Below are 19491 nucleotides of genomic sequence, written 5' to 3'. Positions count from 1 at the left end.
AAGTAGCCATTTTGACTTCCATCAGCAGCTGCTTCAGAATTTTCAAACCTTTAGTCTGTCCATTTTATGCTGGTAGCAGTAAAGATGGAATACCACATGTTGATATTTATATATTCAAGGTTACATTTTATAAGTTTATAACAAAGAAGGAAAACAAATAGAATAATTCTGAACAGTACTATCTGGTAGTAAATCAGTTATAAATAAAACTAAAGTAAAAAAAAAATCAATCTTCTTTGTCAACATTCATGGGACCCCACGTCATTTTAACCTTTATCTCAAACCATATGTGTTGCATTCATAGTTTCATAGTTAGTAGGGTCAGAAGGGACCTGAGCAGATCATTGAGTCCAACCCCCTGCCATGGCAGGAAAAAGTACTGGGGTCAAACAACCCCAGCAAGGTGTTCATCTAGCCTCCTCTTAAAGACCCCCAGGGTAGGAGCCAGCACCACTTCTCTTGGAAGTTGGTTCCAGATCCTAGCCGCCCTGACTGTGAAGTAGCGCCTCCTGTTGTCTAGTCTGAATTTACCCTCTGCCAGCTTGTGACCGTTATTTCTAGTCACTCCTGGTAGTGCTCGGAGGAACAGGGACTCCCCCAATACCTGCTGGTCCCCTCTGACTAGTTTGTAAATGGCCACTAAATAGCCCCTCAGCTGAACAGGTTCAGCCCCCTGAGCCTCTCCTCGTAGAGCCTGCCCTGCTGCTCCTTGATCATGCGAGTGGCCCTCCTCTGGACCCTCTCGATGCTGTCCACATCCCTCTTGAAGTGCGGCACCCAGAACTGGACGCAGTACTCCAGCTGCGGCCTGATCAGTGCAGCATAGAGGGGGAGGATCACCTCCCTGGACCTGCTTGAGATGCATCAGTGGATGCATGACAAGGTGTGGTCGGCCTTCCTGACTGCCTCCCCACACTGCCGGCCCATGTTCATTTTGGCATCAGTAATGACTCCAAGATCCTTTTGCCAATTACAAGATGTTAAGCCAGACTGCAGCTTGACATAGGTCCCAGAAGAAAAAGGAGAAGATGACTTGCTTGGGGCAGCTGTTTGTTTTTCTGTTATACTTTTTATTTCCTTGGACCTCTATCAGGGTAAAGCCCAGAGATAATCAACTGCTCTCTCGGACCACAAGAGCTTCAAGTTACTACAGGGAAATTTGGGCTGGATGTTAAGAAAGACTAAAAGAGCTTGTGTAGTTTTTAAGTGAGGGAGGGTTGGACTAAATGACTTCCTGAAGTCTTTTCCAGAACTGTTTTTCTATTATTCTATCCCACGTTTCATTTTCTTTCTACCCCTCAGCAAATAAGGTGTTTTGAAAATTGGAAACTTTTCATAGCTTTTAATGAATCAAATGAAGAATATTTACTTTTACATGCTGTTACGTTGCCCATTAAGACCACCATGTAACCCTCCTAATTTGTGATGCTCTAATAACATGATACAGTTACTTAGATATTTATAGCAGACAAATGTATAAATGCTGCAATTCCTCAGTCTGAAACTGCACTCATTTCCATCCTATATAAAAACGAATTTCAGGTAAACACTTGCAGATTTCTTCAGTATTGTATGAGTGATATATATGCCACAAACAGAAGCAATAACATGACAAAAAGCCATGAACTACGACAGCATCAACCACTTACTCTGATTTACGTACATATTTAATGAAAAACAATGGTTTGTGAAAACAAAACCGAATGAGCTATATTCTATGTATTATGTATGCAGTTACTGAATAGCTACATCATTATTCAATACAGGAGAGTACACGAATCCACCATTACTAGACTAAGGTCAGTATTCTTAGGCATTACCCATCAGGAGATACTGCAACCAGAAACGTTATATAATGGAAAAGATGATGGAATAAATACATGTGCCTTGTGCTCTATAAATATCACCTGTGAAAATCAATCTCTGCTTGGAAGAGAGCAAGTAGACTGTTGTGTAAGGGATTCTCTGACCTCTGAATATTTAATCAGGAAGCAGGGTTAGTTCTACAACTATCAGCCAGTTAATTCTCATAGAAAAGATTCTACAGTCAAGGAAACAAATCCCCTGGCCTGGCTGAGCAATGCCTCAGGCAGCACCAACAGGGACAAGCAGAAATGGTACTATGCTATGTTTATGTTCCCCTCAATGCTAAGATGAAACCAGTAACACCGGATGTTAGACACTGCACCATCTGCATTTACGCTGTAAGGGCCCATAGAACCACAAGAGCTCACCAAGATGTATATTTACTCTCTAATCTCCTGTGCACCTCAAATATCCACCTTTTTCTTCTCTGATATATATTTAACATCACTTTTATGCTTCTCTTCTGGAAATATGTTTCCTCCTCCTCCCCAAAACATTGGTTTTGCCCATCAAAAAACTATCTTGCCCTTCTTAGAGGTTTTTTACTCCTATCAACATCCTGGACTATTTGGTTCTTTCATGACTACAGCTCAGAGGTCAAAGGGTCAAAATGGATACAAAAACAGTCCAACAAAAATATTAGAGGCTATCAGAAGCAATTGTAAATGTCACTTTGTTTAAGAGGTACAAGAATGAGTGACAGGTACATGAGTTTTACTAGCGCTCTTTTGGGATGATCTTAATAACTCCTGAGTACAAAAGTTGTCACCCACAAATTGATATTGGTAAAGATATTACACATTATATGACATTTCACTCCCAGATTTACCCACGTAAAGGGGAGGAGACCAGGGCATTGGCAGATATTCATCTAATGGCATGATGTGATTTGGTTCTCGCTGCCTAGCAGCTGCAAACCCAAAGGCTCCCATGCCAGGACCCCGGAATCTGGGAAACTCTCCTCAATCTCAAGGTCCCTGCACCCCTGGACATCTAAAAAGCTCAGTTTCACATGCTAGTTTTAAACTATTTTAGTATGCTAGGAGATCTAAAACCCACATGTGCAGCTGAGTTGTACACACCAGTTTTAAAGGCCAAGGCATGCCAGTTACCTGGGATTGGGGAGCCTTTGGTCTGCAGGGTCCCAGTGAACCCAGATGTCTAAAAAACATAAATGCAGCTGGATCTGAGGAAGTTGCAGGACAAGGCAGTCAACATGATGGGTTGCAGAGAGCTCCAGGACTTCCTGTGATCTTGCATTTTGAAGTGTCTTGTCCTGCAGCCCCTGTCGAAAGGCTACTGGGCATAGGGATTGCAAGGTTCCCTGGAGGTTTTCATTTGCATTTTAGGAAAAGAACTTTAGTAGAACATTATAAAGGCTGCAAAGCTAAGTTAAAGTTAGGATTTTCCACAATTAAAAGTTATTTGTGAAACCTAAATTCAATCCCTGGTGAATGTACATTATAATGCAGTTATCATTACACATTCACATTACATTCATTCCCACTGTAGGTTCAGACATGGTCAACTGAAACACCACAATGACATGAGCAGATTCTAGACCTAGCATAAGCCTAAATGTTGACAATATGACAAGCTTAAGCTTGCATCTTAACCATCAACAGTAGCATGGGAAAGCAGAATAAAGTTTGTTGGTCAAGGCCACTAGAATTGGGCTAGGGTGTGTTGGATAGCTGCTTTTTAAAAAACACTAATAATAGTTAGAGGTAACAGCAATATCCTATTAAATGGGGGTGGGGATTGTTGAATGAATACTGTAAGACAAACACGTATAAACACTTGTTGCCAACATGGATCATTTTCAAGGGATCTATGCCAATCTACAAAGTATGGCTAAAGCAGAAGACTCTAAACCCTTATTTCTGACTGAACACAGAATGTACTTTTGCATGCATGACTCCTAGTCTGGTCAACAAAGGAAAGAAAGAAATTAGCACATGCAGTTCAACCAGATCATATTAAGCATTGCACAAGAAGACATTATAAAAGAAGGCTGTACATTAGATAAACCAAATATACTATCATCATAGCTTTAACAGGTAGTTATGATTGGTATATCATTGGAAGTGTATCAAATATAGTTTTGCTCTAATTTGTATTTGTGTTAAATTTCTGGGATGAGCTGAAAAACAAAGCAGCCTTGTTAATGAAGATCATAAGATGACTGTAAGCCAATAAACCAAGTTAACAAAAAAAACAGAACAATGGCCAGCAGCATTACATGGTGGTGAGGGAAGGAGAAAAGAAATCCTCGTTTCCAGAACTGGAACTTTCACAGAGACATAAATCCCAATTAAATCCATTACAAAACTGATTCAAACCAGTTTCAAAAGTTTCACTAAAACAAAGACACGTAAATAAAATCAATCACAGAACATTTATTAGAATAATAGAACAAGCCACCTTTATATAGAAGGTATAAGCCCAAGGGAAGAAGGGAGAACTTTGCAAATTCGAGATGACCTGCTACCAGGTTGCATGCCACCTCATGTTTCTCTGCAGCTACTGAGAATCTGTGCCATACTGTTGTGAAGAGTTAGATGGGCATAGGAATAAATATTTGTTCTTATGCTTCTGGGTTGTGACAATAAAAGGTAAGGTGGTAGATTTGTCTCTTGCCTCATTCTTGACTGGATGGTGATACCTTCATTTTGTGTTTAAAGGATAATCATTAAGGGAAATGCAGCTGTACCTAAGCAAGCAAAAGGAGTCCAAATCATAGACCAACTATAATAGCTGTATCTCTCTAAGGCCCCATCTACACGTTACTCTTAGGACTTGAATAACCAGTTAATTATACCTTAAGTCATCAGCCGGCCACATGTTCAATCAATTAATAGCATGCTAAAAAGCAGAATAAGCTACAAAGTCATTCCACAAAATATTTGTAGTAACTTCGTAGCTGCTTCCTAGCGCGCCACTAATCGAACATGTGGCTGGGGGCTCCTGTGGTTGGGAGACCTGCCAGCTGAGTGGAGTTCCCAGCTGGAGAAGCCTATATGCACCCTAGAGCCTGGGAGTTTCCAGGATGCTGGCTCCCAGCTCCTGGGGTGCTTCACAAATCTTGAAGACTGGGATACCACAACAGTTGCAGTCTCACAGCTGCAGGGGTATGAGAAACTTTCTGTGCTTCAACTTCTCATATATAAAAATCAGATTATTTTCATACCCTCATCTCCAATCAGTGTCATGAGGATATATTCAAGAATATTTGTAAATGCTCAATATTGTGATAATTGCTAAGACAAAGTCAATGAAGAAATCAATAGCTCTGTCTTCGCCCCATATTGTGGTAAATAACACTTAGGGTCACATACTGATTAACAAGGGAAAAAAATCTTGAAAAGTTGCTCAATAACTGAGCACCATCAGTTCGGTACATTCGTGATGCAGGGAACCTATAGAAAAATAGTGCATGATCTTGTAAGACTGTATCACGTTTATGGATCACATTAATTTTGTATGAATGACCTCATTTCTAACATTTCCTAAGTTCCAAGTGCTTAACTTCTGAGTGCAGACAGGTTATAGGTAATTAGTGTATGATGTTTTATTGGCATAACTACAATTTCCATATTATTGACCAAGTGTTACACTACTTAACATCTAAGGTCTTATAAAACTTAATGATTGTATAATATTGGAAAGTCTGAAATGACAGCTTTTCATATATACTTGAGTTCTGTTTTCTGCCATAAGACTCAAGTTCTTGTAAGGTTTCAGGCTTGCCTCCAAAACCTCAGGCCTCTCACTACTGCAACTATGAAAGTAACTTTGAAAAGAAAAGAAGTAGATCAGTTTCTTGAATCTAAGACTCATTTGTTTTGAGTTTCTTTAGATTGGGAGTTATGCTATTATTCTTCATCTAAAATGGTGACTTTATTTTATGTACTTGCATTATACAGCAATAAATGTATTTTTGCACCAGAGGATCTACATAATGTCAATACTTTTTCATTTCAGATATTCTTTTCAACAAAATGTTATTTTTAACTTAGCAAAACCCCATCACCCACAATGTATCTCACCTAATAACTCATACAAAGAGTTTAGAATAGATTTCCAGGTCTCTCCTGCTTCCTTCCCAGCTACATCAGCAAAGTGAGCTGCACTGCTGTAAACATGTAAGCGATCAATACATTCAAGGACAAGGTTGATCATACCCTAGAAAGATAAGGTACATTGTCAAAGCATAAGGTATGCCTAACATGCAAAGATGTGCAATAAAGACTAGGGACAAGATTTTGACAAAGAAGGAATATATGTGAAACACCAGAAGGTATGCATGCAATTAGAACACTAATTTTAAGGGAAAAGTTATTTAAAAAATAATGAAGAATATAATTAGTGCTTTGATTCTTAATATATTAATCATATGAGACTCTCAGAGTAAAACAAATACTTAAGTTCCACACCAAAACATGATATATGTCTCAGGTATCTGGATGTATCTTAATCCTAAGCAAATGAATGGCGTCAATGAAGGACTGCTTATTCCTTCACTGACATACAAATGCTTAAATATATGCCTGAATCTTGACACAATTCTTTAAAGAAGGATTGAGCTGATGAATTTATTAGTACAATGTATATGAATTATACTTGAAAGGAACATATGATGTCCTAATTTTGAGAATCTGACTGCTAGCCCAGTGCCTGTTTTTTCCCCCATAATCAACATGTGGGAAAAACCCCCTCAACTTACATTTGCGTACAAGGAAACCTCACTAAACACATTGTCTATCATTACACTGATGCCAAAAGCAACATGTGATCTAACTATAAAGTTGATTAAACTGCCAACCCTGAGTATAATTAAAATGCATGGGACATATTGAGCTAACATATATAGCACGAGCATAAGTTAGTGAAGCCTTTCAGAATAAGATATATTGCAGTGCCCATTGTATTCAGTTCCCCTCAGCACTGGCTCTTTCTCAAATCATGGTGAGCTACTACAATAAATACATTTTTACTTCTTTACTGAGAGTCTATTTCCCATCTCCAATTATTCCTGTTTTTTCACCAGCTTTAAGGCTAAGGACAGACATCCGAAAAGCCTGAGCCTGAAATGATTCAATCTTTGTAGGTTAGCCTAACCTGGCTAAGCTAAACCAGTTTGTAACTGTAAAGACATCCCCTCTGGACTAAAGAAATGCAAACACATGTCTGCCGTGGCTCAGGCTAGAAGCTAGGGGGTGCTACAGCAGCCCTCCCTTCCCTTCCACAGTGCTGGAAGGAGGGCATGGCCAGGCCTCAGCAAGATTTGGGAGGGGTTCCCCGCTCCGCTGTGGATAACAGAGTATTGAGTTACACAGCAGGGAGTTACACAGGGAGTTGAAAACAGAGCACTTATCAGCCCATCAAACAAAACAAATCCCTCTCATTAGTTCAAGCTCTTCTTAAACAACTTTTCACAAGGAAGGAATGGAGGGACATTACCAGCTACCAGTTGATTAGCCCCAAAAAGCCCTAAGCTGACATGTTCCTGTCTGCCTTTGTTCCATCTCCCACAGCACAGACTGCATCCAGAACGTGGTATGCTAGCTAATGCTGACAGGGGTCTGTGTTAAGTAGAGGGTAAATGCTGCTTGAGCAGGTAGTGGTGAAGGGAGCTGGGGGAGCAGGGGGAAGCCAGGCAAACACCTGCAGTCTCTGCCTGAGCTCCAGCCAGGGAGCAGAGGGGCAGGACCCCTGTGGAACAGAGTGCCCAGCCCAGAGAGAATACCAGGATACAGGGGGACTCACTTAAACTGGGAAAGGGTCTGGGACAGACATTGCATAAACCAGTTTGACCCAAATCAGTTAAGTCTGATACTACATTCAATCAGGTTTATCTCAAACTGGTTTCAGCCATTTTCAAACTGGTTTATGAGCATGAAACATCTGGTTTGTTACAGGTTTAAACCAGTTTCTAATCATTTAAACCAGTTTGTGTGTAATGTCTGTCCCTAGCCCAAATGTCTGGCAAACATCACCAAAGGGGGCCCCAAAGAGTTTACCCAGAATTCCTCTGTTGCCCCTCTCTCAGCCTGTTGTACATGATTATCATGGTCCTGACTGCCATGAAGTAGAGCTGGACCAGATTGCCCTGCATATATATTTTTGGAGGATCCCATGACTTATGACAAGAACACCTGGTTCCAATTGTGAGTGGGGGCTTAATTAGCATGTGGATCCTTTTTTGGGGGGGGTTGGTATCTGGGGTACACACACATACTAAGCAGTGCTGAGCTGTGGGTTCACCATGGCTTGAAATGCTGTTGACCTTGCTAGGTCCCAGCCCAATGAACTATATGGTATATCATGAGCCTTTGCCTTTAAACTAATATAACACATCGTTTGCACTATATGTTAGTAGGTATTCCCACCTACAAGTGCAGCACAGGCCCAGAAAAGTCAGCATCTTAATTAGGCCTGGCTCTGCAGCATCTGTATAGATTGGGCGCTTTAGTGAGGCTTTTTTGGCACTTCTATCTAATAGCTGATTGAATCAGCTTTAGCTAAAAGCACCAAAAAGCCCAACTGAAGTGCCAAATCTATATAAATGCTGCAATGCCACGTTGAAGTAATGTGCTTCTATTTCTGGTAAAGCACTTTTATTTTTTAATGTCTGCAAGCAACAGATATCACCCAAGTGCATACAGCTATCCAGCGAAAGAATGAGAAAGCTACCAGCCTCTCCTGGCAAAACAGAATTGCCATCCAGATTCATATATAGTTTCTCATCCACAAAATGAAACAAGTACAAATCACCCTAGGTGCAATAGGATTGTATTCTGAAGTGAGATGCCTACTTTTCTGAACTACAAAAGAGAACTTAGACACCTGAGATGTGGAATAGGATCTGGGCCTAGATATTTAGAATAATAGAGTTTCTCATGTAATATCTACTATATCCACCAAGCTATACAGCTTAAAATCACTGGAAAAATCAAAGCTCATAAAAAAACTATTAGCATACACATAACAGTGGAAGTATATGAGAAAGAAAAAAAAAATTACCTCTTCCTGAAAGAGATTCTGTCGATTTTTCAGTGCTCTTAGCCTGTTTTGTTTGTCTTCATGCTCTAAATGCTCATCAGGTGGGTGAAAGTAGCCAATCAGGTCCTGAAGGCTTAGGCTGACTGACTCAATAGGCAAGTCAACCGTGGAAGACTTTGCTTTCTTGCTGAGAGCATCAAGGCCCCTAAAATGAAGAGCCTTGAAAATTAGTAATTTTGTTATAAAAAAATTAATATTTTAAAAGAAAATCTGGGTTCCTGACTGAAGGTTAAAAAAAGGTGATGTCCCTTCAAGAGTCTAAATGCATTTTCAATAGCCTCTGTCATCAAGCTTAATGTCAGTGTCCTTTCAGTACTTCTTCCCCTTACTATAAGCCAGAGGCACTGGAAAAAGGAACTAGTAAAGGAGACAGATATTAGTTTTACTATACTTCTTGAAATACCCATAAAAGACCCTCTTTGGTCTTCCCCCATATTTGGGGTAATGAAAGAAAAGCAAGGGACAAAAAGCAAGGGGCAAAACAAAGGAAGACTAACTTGTAAACCTGCTCATCACATCATCCTGCATTTCTCCCTCTAATGAGGAACTAGAACTGTAAAACATTTCTGAAATTATTAATCTCTGTAGGCACAGAAAGAATAGGAACCACTGAAGAATAAAAAGGTTTTTTGATGAGAATAGATAACTCAATATTTAAATATACGTGGAACATGTACATGCCTGACTTACAATGCCCATGTTGTTTCTCCCATAGAAAACCACTGATTTCAGCAAGAGTGAGATTGTATCTTATTAGACTCATCTCTTCACTTTCTATGTGGCTCTAAGGACTTGATTCACCAATATGCCTGAAAAAATACCCAATTTTCATCACGTGAGCAGTTCCACTGCAGCCAGAATGCTCTCACAGTAAAGACCGATGCATGGCTAGGCCGCTTATTGAACAGGAATTAATTAACTATGTGTTTAGATAAAACAGTTTTGCTAGAGTTCCTTATTTTATTTAAATAAATAGAATGAAAACCCTGTTTGGAGAGTGCTAATTAATAGTACTTAATCTATTTACTTCCCTGTACAGAAAAGTGGCTAAGTACAGACATTCATAGGGTTTAGGGGGAGGTTAGATAATGTTAAAAATGGTCATCCGATCTTACTTAGTTTGCCCAGGTATGGACCTTACACTGAGATTGCTAATTGCATGGATTTAAGTGCAAACTGTGCAGAAATTTGGCATACATAGACCAGTCTAAAAATGTCAGAACCCTGTCTAAGATAGACCTGGATCAACATGCACTCAGGTCAGATTGATCTAAGTTAGATCTGATGAATCAAACTTCTGTACAATTCCCAGCACAGTCCCAGGGGTGGAAAAAGCCAGCCACTGGTCTCAGTCCTAGGGCTGCACTTCTCCTACCCACCCCTTGGCACAGGACTATTTTTAGACCCCCACGCCCTCATCCCTTCCCCACCACTTGTGGACTAGCCAGCATCCCCCCAGCCTCCAACTCCCAATCTAGTGAACCTAAAGAACTGAAGCAAAATAGGCCTTCCGGAAGGCCAGAGAAGCCTTATGCCACTCCACAGTGTTTTATACCGCAGACTTCAATCAACCGCGTATTGTACAGGCTGATACATGAAATATGGCATTAAAAATGAATGTCAAAGGAAAGAGGGAATGAAGTTTCCCGTTACTTATATAAGCCAGAAACTACACCCACAAGAAAAGCATATTCCACCTTTGAGAAAGAACATCTCACCAACAAGTGAGTGATAGAGATGTTCCGATATTATTAGTTAGGCTGAAGATTCACCTTAATCATGGATCATGCCCTTTTATGTTCGTTGCAGTCCATGAAAAACGACAATGCAAAACTGAAGAGATGGACACTAAGGCATTTATACATATGGCTCCAGGAGGTGGGGGGGGTTTAATTAGAGTGGCTTCAAGATCCACTCCAACTAAAGCACTCAGAGTGTCACGTGTATTCATGTCCCCATGCTGAAAAATGGTGGCAGGGGCACATTAACTAAACGCGTGATGAGCTTTACTTAAAGCACCCCCACTGCCATTGTTCAGTGTGGGATACATGATGTTGGAGTCTGCTGGAAAACAGTAATTGCCATGTTCCAGCAGATTCAATTAATTATATAGGGGGCAAAAATAAGGTTCTGTGTAATGTGGGGCCCCTGTAGGACATGCTAGGGAAATTTGGTCATCACACCAGATGACAAAGCTAACATATTTAATGATTTCTTTGCCTCCATTTTCCTGAGCAAGGACTGGAACAGCCACCTCCCTTTGGGGCCCCCCTTACAGCCCAGGGGAGGTGCACCTAGGCCAAGGGTTAGTGAGGAACTAGTTAGGGAACTTCTGGAGGGACTGGATGTATTCAAATCAGCTGGTCTGGATGATCTCCACCCTAGAGTACTGAAGGAATTAACTGAGGTCATTGTGGGATCCCTGGCATGGCTTTATGAGCACTTGTGGTGCTCTGGTGTGGTGCCAGAGGACTGGAAGAGGGCCAATGTGGTTCCCATCTTCAAAAAGGGGAAGAAGGAGGACCCAGGAAACTATAGGCCAGTTAGTCTTACCTCAATCCTGGGTAAGCTTTTTGAGGCAATTATTCTGGCACATGTCCACGAGGGCCAGCAGGGGAGATTATGCTTAGGGGCAACCAACATGGGTTCATTAGAGGCAGGTCCTGTTAGTCCAACCTGCTGGCCTTCTATGACCAGATCACAAAATCCTTAGATGCAGGGGTAGCAGTGGACATAGTCTTTCTGGACTTTCAGAAGGCCTTCGACACTCTCTCTTACCCCGTTCTCATTAAGAAACTAGAGACTATCGTGTTGACACCTTCACAGTTAAACGGGTCCCCAGCTGGCTAGAGGGTTGCACCCAGAGAGTGGTGGTGGATGGATCATTTTCGACCTGGAGGGATGTGGGCAGTGGGGTTCCACAGGGCTTGGTCCTTGGACCTGCACTGTTCAACACCTTCATCAGTGACTTAGTTTCATAGTTTCTAGGGTCAGAAGGGACCTGAGCAGATCATCGAGTCCGATCCCCTGCCATAGCAGGAAAGAGTACTGGGGTCAAACGACTCCAGCAAAGTGTTCATCTAGCCTCCTCTTAAAAACCCTCAGGGTAGGTGCCAACACCACTTCTCTTGGAAGTTGGTTCCAGATCCTAGCCGCCCTGACAGTGAAGTAGCGCCTCCTGATATCTAGCCTAAATCTACCCTTTGCCAGCTTCTGTCCATTATTCCTGGTCACTCCTGGAAGTGCTCGGGGGAACAGGGACTCCCCCAATGCCTGCTGGTCCCCTTTGACTAGTTTGTAACAGGCCATCAGATACCACCTCAGCCTTCTCTTGTGGAGGCTGAACAGGTTCAGGTCCCATAGCCTCTCCTCCAGCATGTTGTAATTACAGCATCAATGTACATGGATAGGCCCCCTATGCTTCCACCCATACTATTTCTCTATGAGTACTGTTCAGGGAGACAGAACATCAATGCAGACTTCCTACCCTGAAGACATGAAGTAGAGGACATCCCAAAGAAGGATGTTCCCGCTATACTAAGAAGGAAAGGGAGGAGTCAAGTAATAGAAAACTCCTGCCCTAATACTAGGGGAAGACAGGAGGGCAGACAGGGCCACGAAGACCCTTCAAATGAAGGAAGTTCATAGCCTGGAGAGGGGAAGAAGGGCCTAGAGACCAAGAGAGGTCAATAACCCCAGCTGTATGTTCAAAAGAGGAGGGGGAGAAAACTTGAACTGGAGTTCTAATGAAAGAGGAAGGGAAAAATAAGTGGAGACATAAGAATTAAGTAAACATCTATATACTACATCTAAAATATTTCCTTCACATCTTCACAAAGAGTTTTAAGAGCTCAGTTTAGGGCAGCAAATTAACAAAAAGCTAGAGATTATATTTAGTTACAACTAATACATTTACTCTTTCCTGTTGACTACAAATAAATCACTTAGGTTTGGCATGAAGCCAAACAATATAAAATATATTGACCAAAAATGCAATGGCACTTAATATTTCATGATCATAATCTTAACGAGTGGAAGAAATAACAACAAGAATGACAATAATCCATAAACAGAAAAGGTGCTTGCAGTAATTTGTGTCCATGGACAACAACTGTAGAGTATCTATACTCTTTTAAGCAACTGATTAATGAATTTAATTTTCCTGGCAAATACATCCATCTCTGATATTAATCATGACATTTTAACTATGGTTAGGAAATTAAGAGATTGCTATTTGCCTATTAAGCACCTCTCAATAGGTAAAATTCTGGCAGATGAAATTTCTCTATACAATTAGTTTCAAACAAAATTCTTATGACATTTTTATTAATATAAATCAAGGCTAAAAATAAAGGCAGAGTAGAAAATGGAAAAAAAATGACTATCCACTCAAGATTCTCTTTCACTGATTACGGATAAAGAATTACAGCAAAGTTCTGGTTTGACAAATACTTGTCCATATTTTCTCTAGACTAAGTCTCTTACTGTAAATAGTCACTGGGTAGAACACAAGGAAAGCCAAAACAGGAAGAAAACAGCATTAAAAACTTACCTTATAAACCTGTTGAAGAGGAAGACTGTACTACGGATAACTCTTGCTGTACGGGACTCTTCATGCTGAGATCTGGACAATGTCAATCCATCATCCATGTGGCCTTCATGATGCATTATAGCCTGTAACGGCAAGACAAAGGTCTTTCAAACAATTACACCATATCTCTGAAAAAGCAATGGATTAGAAAAATGGCAAAGATGAATACAGCGAACCCAATTTCATTAAAATTAGATTGCCAATTCCATGTCTTTCTCTGAGGTACCAATTATAAGGAGACGGCCCTCCAAGCCCAAAGGGAGGTAATCCCAACATGGATCAAAGGGAGCAAGAGGGCGCAAAAGCTCCCATGGCTCACCAAAAGCATACGGGAATGTCTCCTAGCTAAAAGGGAGGCGTACACCCAATGGAAGGGAGGGGCTATCACCAGGGAGGACTATACCTCAGTTGCGCGGGGCTGCAGGGGGGTGGTCAGAAAGGCCAGGGTGAAGATGGAACTGGGACTAGCTACCCGGATCCAGGACAACTAGAAGTCCTTTTTTAAATACAAAGGGGGCAAAAAGAAGGTACCGGGTAATGTGGGGCCCCTGCAAGACACTAGGAAATCTGGTCGTCACACCAGATGACAAAGCTAACCTTTTTAACAATTTCTTTCCCTCCATTTTCCTGAGCAGGGACCGAATCAGGGATCCCCCCACCAGGACCTCATCAGGCCACAGGGGAGGTGCAGCCAGGCATAAGGTCACTGAGGATCTAGTCAGGGAACTTCTGGAGGGACTGGACGTATTTAAATCAGCTGGTCCTGACGATCTCCACCCCAGAGTGCTGAGGGAATTAGCAGAAGTCATTGCGGGGCCCCTGGCATGGCTTTACGAGCACTCGTGGTGCTCTGGTGTGGTGCCAGAGGACTGGAAGAGGGACAACGTGGTTCCCATCTTCAAAAAAGGGAGGAAGGAGGACCCAGGAAACTACAGGCCAGTTAGTCTTACCTCAATCCTGGGTAAGCTTTTTGAGAGAATTATCCTGGCGCATGTCCACAAGGGGCCAGCAGGAGAGATTATACTTAGGGGCAACCAACATGGGTTCATTAGAGGCAGGTCCTGTCAAACCAGCCTGATGGCCTTCTATGACCAGGTCACAAAATCTTTAGGTGCAGGGGTAGCAGTGGACATAGTCTTTCTGGACTTTAGGAAGGCCTTTGACACTGTCTCTCACCCTGTTCTCATTAAAAACTAGGGGACTGCGATGTTGACACCTACACAGTCAAATGGGTCGTTAACTGGCTTGAGGGCTGCACCCAGAGAGTGGTGATGGATGGGTCATTTTCAACCTGGAGGGATGCGGGCAGTGGGGTCCCACACGGCTCAGTCCTCGGGCCCGCACTGTTCAACATCTTCATCAGTGCGCCTTGGATGAGGGGGTAAAAAGCACCCTGTTCAAATTTGCTGATGACACTAAGATGTGGAGGGATGTGGGCACGCTAGAAGGAATAGGCTGCAATCAGACCTGGCCAGGTTACAGGGGTGGGCAGATGAGAACAGGATGGGTTTCAACACTGACAAGTGCAAGGTGATGAACCTGGGGAGGAAGAACCAGCAGCATACCTACAGGCTGGGTATGTACCTACAGTGCCCTTCTTATCACTGCAGAGGCAGAAAAGGATCTTGGAATCACTACAGATGCCAAAATGAACATGGGCTGGCAGTGTGGGGATGCAGTCAGGAAGGCCAACCATAACTTGTCATGCACCCACAGATGCATCTCAAGCAGGTCCGAGGAGGCGATCCCTCCCCCTCTATGTGACACTGGTCAGGCCGCAGCTGGAGTATTGCATCCAGTTCTGGGTGCCACACTTCAAGAGGGATGTGGACAACATGGAGAGGGTCCAGAGGAGGGCCACTCGCATGATCAGGGGGCAGCAGGGCAGGCCCGACGAGGAGAGGCTACAGAACCTGAACCTGTACAGCCTCCACAAGAGAAGGTTGAGGGGGGATCTAGTGACCTGTTACAAACTAGTCAGAGGGGACCAGCAGGCATTGGGGGAGTCCCTGTTCCCCCGAGTACTACCAGGAGTGACTAGAAAGAACGGTCACAAATTAGATTCAGACTAGACATCATGAGGTGCTACTTCACTGTCAGGGCGGCTAGGATCTGGAACCAACTTCCAAGAGAAGTGGTGTTGGCTTCTACCCTGGGGGTCTTTAAGAGGAGGCTAGATGAACACTTCGCTGGGGTCATTTGACCCCAGTACTTTTTCCTGCCAAGGCAAGGGGTCGGACTTGATGATCTGCTCAGGTCCCTTCCGACCCAACAAACTACGAAACTATGACATATATGCCACAGATTGGCCACCCCTGTCCTATAGCATGCACATTTTAAAGCGGTGACTGAAGACTGGCTTGATACCTTTCTGGTTTATGTGCGCAGTTTAAAAAGGGCCCAGCAACATCAAAAGCCACACTTAGGTCCTGGCTCTGGTGCAACACATGGGTGAAATCCCATTGCACTCCCATGAGTTCAGGGACCCTCCCAAGAGACCTCAGGATCCCCAACAATCCCAGCCTGCCCACAGGTAAGCAGAGGCACGTTGTGGGAAGGGCACAGCCCAGCAGCAAGGCAACTGAATGGAGCTGAGGAGGATCACACCCCCCCGGCTCCTACCTGGCCCAGCCTCCCAGGGACCCACATTTCTGGGCCACTGGCACATAAGACCGGGGAGCACTTATCTATCCCCTTCTTTGGTGGGGAAAGGGACCCCCCTAGCTCCTCCAGAGTGGCACGGCACCAGCAGGCTCTTTTGCACATGTGCACAGTTTAAAAAGGGCCCTGCAACACTTGGGTCCTGGCTCCAGTGTAACACACACAGGTGAAAGTCCATTGCGCCCCCGTGAGCTCAGGAACCCCTCCCAAAGACCCCAGGACCCCCAACAAGCCCCAGCCTGCCTGCAGGTAAGCAGGTTAGAGGGACGCAGCCCAGCAGGGAGGCAGCTGAGTGGAGCTGAGGAGGGTCACGCCCACCCCCCTGGCTCCTACTTTTCCCAGCCCCACAGGGAGCCATGCGAGAAGAGCCTCGTGAACAGGACATGCAAAAAAGCATGCTTATGCACCCAGAGCACAAGTTAGTGCAGGAGGGCCCAAGGCCCTGCCAGTGAGCCCCAGGGAAGGTACTCCCATCAGTAGCCGGGCCACCAGCAGTACAATGTGGATGGGCACATACCACACCCCAAGGGTCCCCCTCTGGCACCTCAGAGGCCTCCACCCAGATGGAATCCCTGGTTCCAGGCTCCACGCAGATGGAACCTCTGACTCTCAGCTGCAGGGACTGCCTGACATGTTTCCAGGCTCATGGGACCAGGAGCATGGCCACCTCCCCTTGCAAGGTTGGCTCCACTTTGGAGTCTGTGAGGCACCAGATAGAGGAGCTCCAGGCCACAGTCCAGAGACTGCATGCCATCAGGGATGGTGAGTGGGAGATAGACTCCTACTGCCAGGCCTTTCACCCCCTAGAGGCAGAGGTTAGACAAAGGCCACCTTCCAGGACAAGGGATCACTCAGGGATTTCCCATACTGTCCAGCCAGGGGATTGGAACAAGGTGGTCCAGGACCCCAAGACCTGCTGCACCAAGGTCCCCTCCCCTCTGGGGCTTTGAAACAGGTACAAACCTCTTGCAGCCCCAGTACAGCCTGCAGAGATGCCAGCTTCTGCAGGCAAGGGAGGATCACCCATCCCTACTCTCCCTAAGACAAAATGCAGAGTGGTCATTGTGGGATACCCCCTCCTGAGGGGAACTGAGGGGACAATCTGTTGCCCTGACCCCCTAGCCTAGGAGCCAGGCTACTTCCTGGGGACCTGCATCTGGGACATAGCAGAGAGGATCCCAAAGATTATCTGACCCTATGCTCGTTATCCATGTGGGCATCAGTGATATGGCTCAGAGCAATCCCAGCCAGGTCATAGATTTCATAGATATTAGGGCTGGAAGGGACCTCGGGAGATCATCGAGTCCAGCCCCCTGCCCAAAGGGCAGGAAGTCAGCTGGGGTCATAGGATCCCAGCAAGATAAGCATCCAATTTGCTCTTGAAGGTGTTCAATGTAGGTGCTTGAACCACCTCCGCTGGCAGGCTGTTCCAGACCTTGGGGGCTCAGACAGTAAAGAAATTCTTCCTTATGTCCAGCCTGAAACGGTCTTGCAGGAGTTTCTGACCGTTCAACCTCGTCATCCCTTGGGGCGCTCTGGTGAACAGACATTCCCCCAGATCCTGGTGGTCACCCCTGATAAACTTATAGGTGGCCATCAGATCACCCCTGAGCCTATGCTTTTCCAGGCTAAAGAGTCCCATGGCTCTCAGCCTGTCATCATAAGATCTGTTTTCCTGACCTCTGATCATGCGCGTGGCTCTCCTCTGGACTCTCTCAAGCTTCTCCACATCCTTTTTGAATTGTGGAGCCCAAAACTGGACGCAGTACTCCAGCTGCGGCCTCACCAAGGCCGAGTACAAGGGGAGAATGACGTCCCGGGATTTGCTCGAGAAGCATCTATGGATGCACGCCAGCATTTTGGTCGCTTTACTAGCCGCAGCATCGCATTGCAGGCTCATGTTCATCTTGTGGTCAATGATGACCCCCAAGTCTTTTTCTTCTGTTGTGCTAACCAATGTAGCACTGCCGAGCCTATAAGGGTCATGAGAGACTACAGAGCTCTGGGAGCAGGGCTTAGGGGGTTGGGAGCACAAGTGGTCTTTTCCTCCCTCCTCCCAATTGTGGGTCATGGGCTGAGGAGGAAGAGACAGGTCGAGATAGTCAACCAAAGACTGTGGCGCTGGTGTCATCATGAAGGCTTTAGCTTCCATGAACATAGTCCGCTCTTTGGTGAGACAGGCAGTGGGCTGCTGAGAAGAGATGGCCTTCACCTCACTCTGCTGGGGAGGAGGCTCTTCCCAGCCAGACTTGCTGACCTGCTTAACCGGGTTTTAAATAGTTCCCACCGGAGGATGGGGGACTACCGCCACTGCAAGCCCACTGGGCAGCTTTTGTAAACCCATAAGACTAAGGCATTCAAGGGAACCCATAGCCCAGCCCCAGAGCAATCTGTAGGGAAGGCAAGGACCCCCAATGGGACACCTACGTGCCTGTACAGCAATGCCAGGAGCTTGGGGAACAAACAGGAGGAACTGGTCCTCCTGCTAAACAAAAAGGATTACAATCTCATAGGGATAATGGAGACTTGGTAGGACTTCACTTATGACTGGGCCACGGGTCTAGATGGCTATACTCTGTACAGGAGAGATCATGTTGAAAAAAGGGGTGGGGGGGTAGCTCTCTATATCAAGGAAAGCTATGAGTCCCTGCAAGTTGACATTGGCACCCGGGGGGATGATTGGAGACCCTCTGGGTTAAAATCCATGGGGAACACATACAGGGGACACAATGGTGGGAGTCTACTATAGACCTCCTAGCCAGGATCAAGAGCTTGACCAGGAATTCACCAGGGAACTAGCTGTGGCTACACACTCCCAGCACATGGTTGTCATGGGAGATTTCAAATACCCTGACATCTCACAGGAAGAGCACTCAGCCACATCAGAATGGTCACAAAGGTGACATGTGTGGATGAGCTCTATCTGACTCAAGAAGTCTATGGACTGACAAGAGGCAAAGCGTTACTCGACCTAGTACTGGCAATGGGGGATGACCTACTCATTCACGTAATGATTGAAAGGAATCTGGGAGACAGCAACCATGAGCTGATCACCTTCACCATCTGCCATAAAGCTCGCAAGTCAGTCAGCAATGCAAAAGTCCTTGACTTCAGGAAAGCTGACTTTGACAAGCTCAGGAGGCATCCTGAAGAGACCCTAAGGGACCTCGACCCAAAGGGGAAGGGAGTCCAGGAAGAGTGGTTGCTCTCAAGAGAGCGATCTTGAAAGCTCAAGCAGTGTCTATCCTGTCTCAGAGGAAAGGCAGCAAAAGGGCACAGCAGCCCCATTGGCTCTGCAGAGAACTAGC

At 44.7% G+C, this 19491-nt stretch overlaps 1 protein-coding gene across 1 annotated transcript in view; it reads right to left on the bottom strand.

Annotated features, from left to right (window-relative positions):
• Window positions 1-19491, bottom strand: part of RYR2 (ryanodine receptor 2) — an 830495-nt gene that overhangs the window by 411746 nt on the left and 399258 nt on the right. Inside the window, exons 12-14 of the mRNA XM_090044772.1 lie at window positions 13484-13605; window positions 8893-9076; window positions 5916-6051 (exon numbers count right to left, since the gene is read on the bottom strand). Coding sequence (XP_089900898.1) covers window positions 5916-6051; window positions 8893-9076; window positions 13484-13605 — 442 coding nt within the window. The remainder of the gene's footprint in view (window positions 1-5915; window positions 6052-8892; window positions 9077-13483; window positions 13606-19491) is intronic.

The sequence above is a fragment of the Crocodylus siamensis genome, chromosome 1 (assembly GCF_052110815.1).
Source record: "Crocodylus siamensis isolate JL-2025a chromosome 1, ASM5211081v1, whole genome shotgun sequence".
Taxonomy (NCBI): Eukaryota; Metazoa; Chordata; order Crocodylia; family Crocodylidae; genus Crocodylus; species Crocodylus siamensis.
Note: the sequence above shows the minus strand (reverse complement) of the source record. Positions and strands in the feature narration are given on the sequence as shown.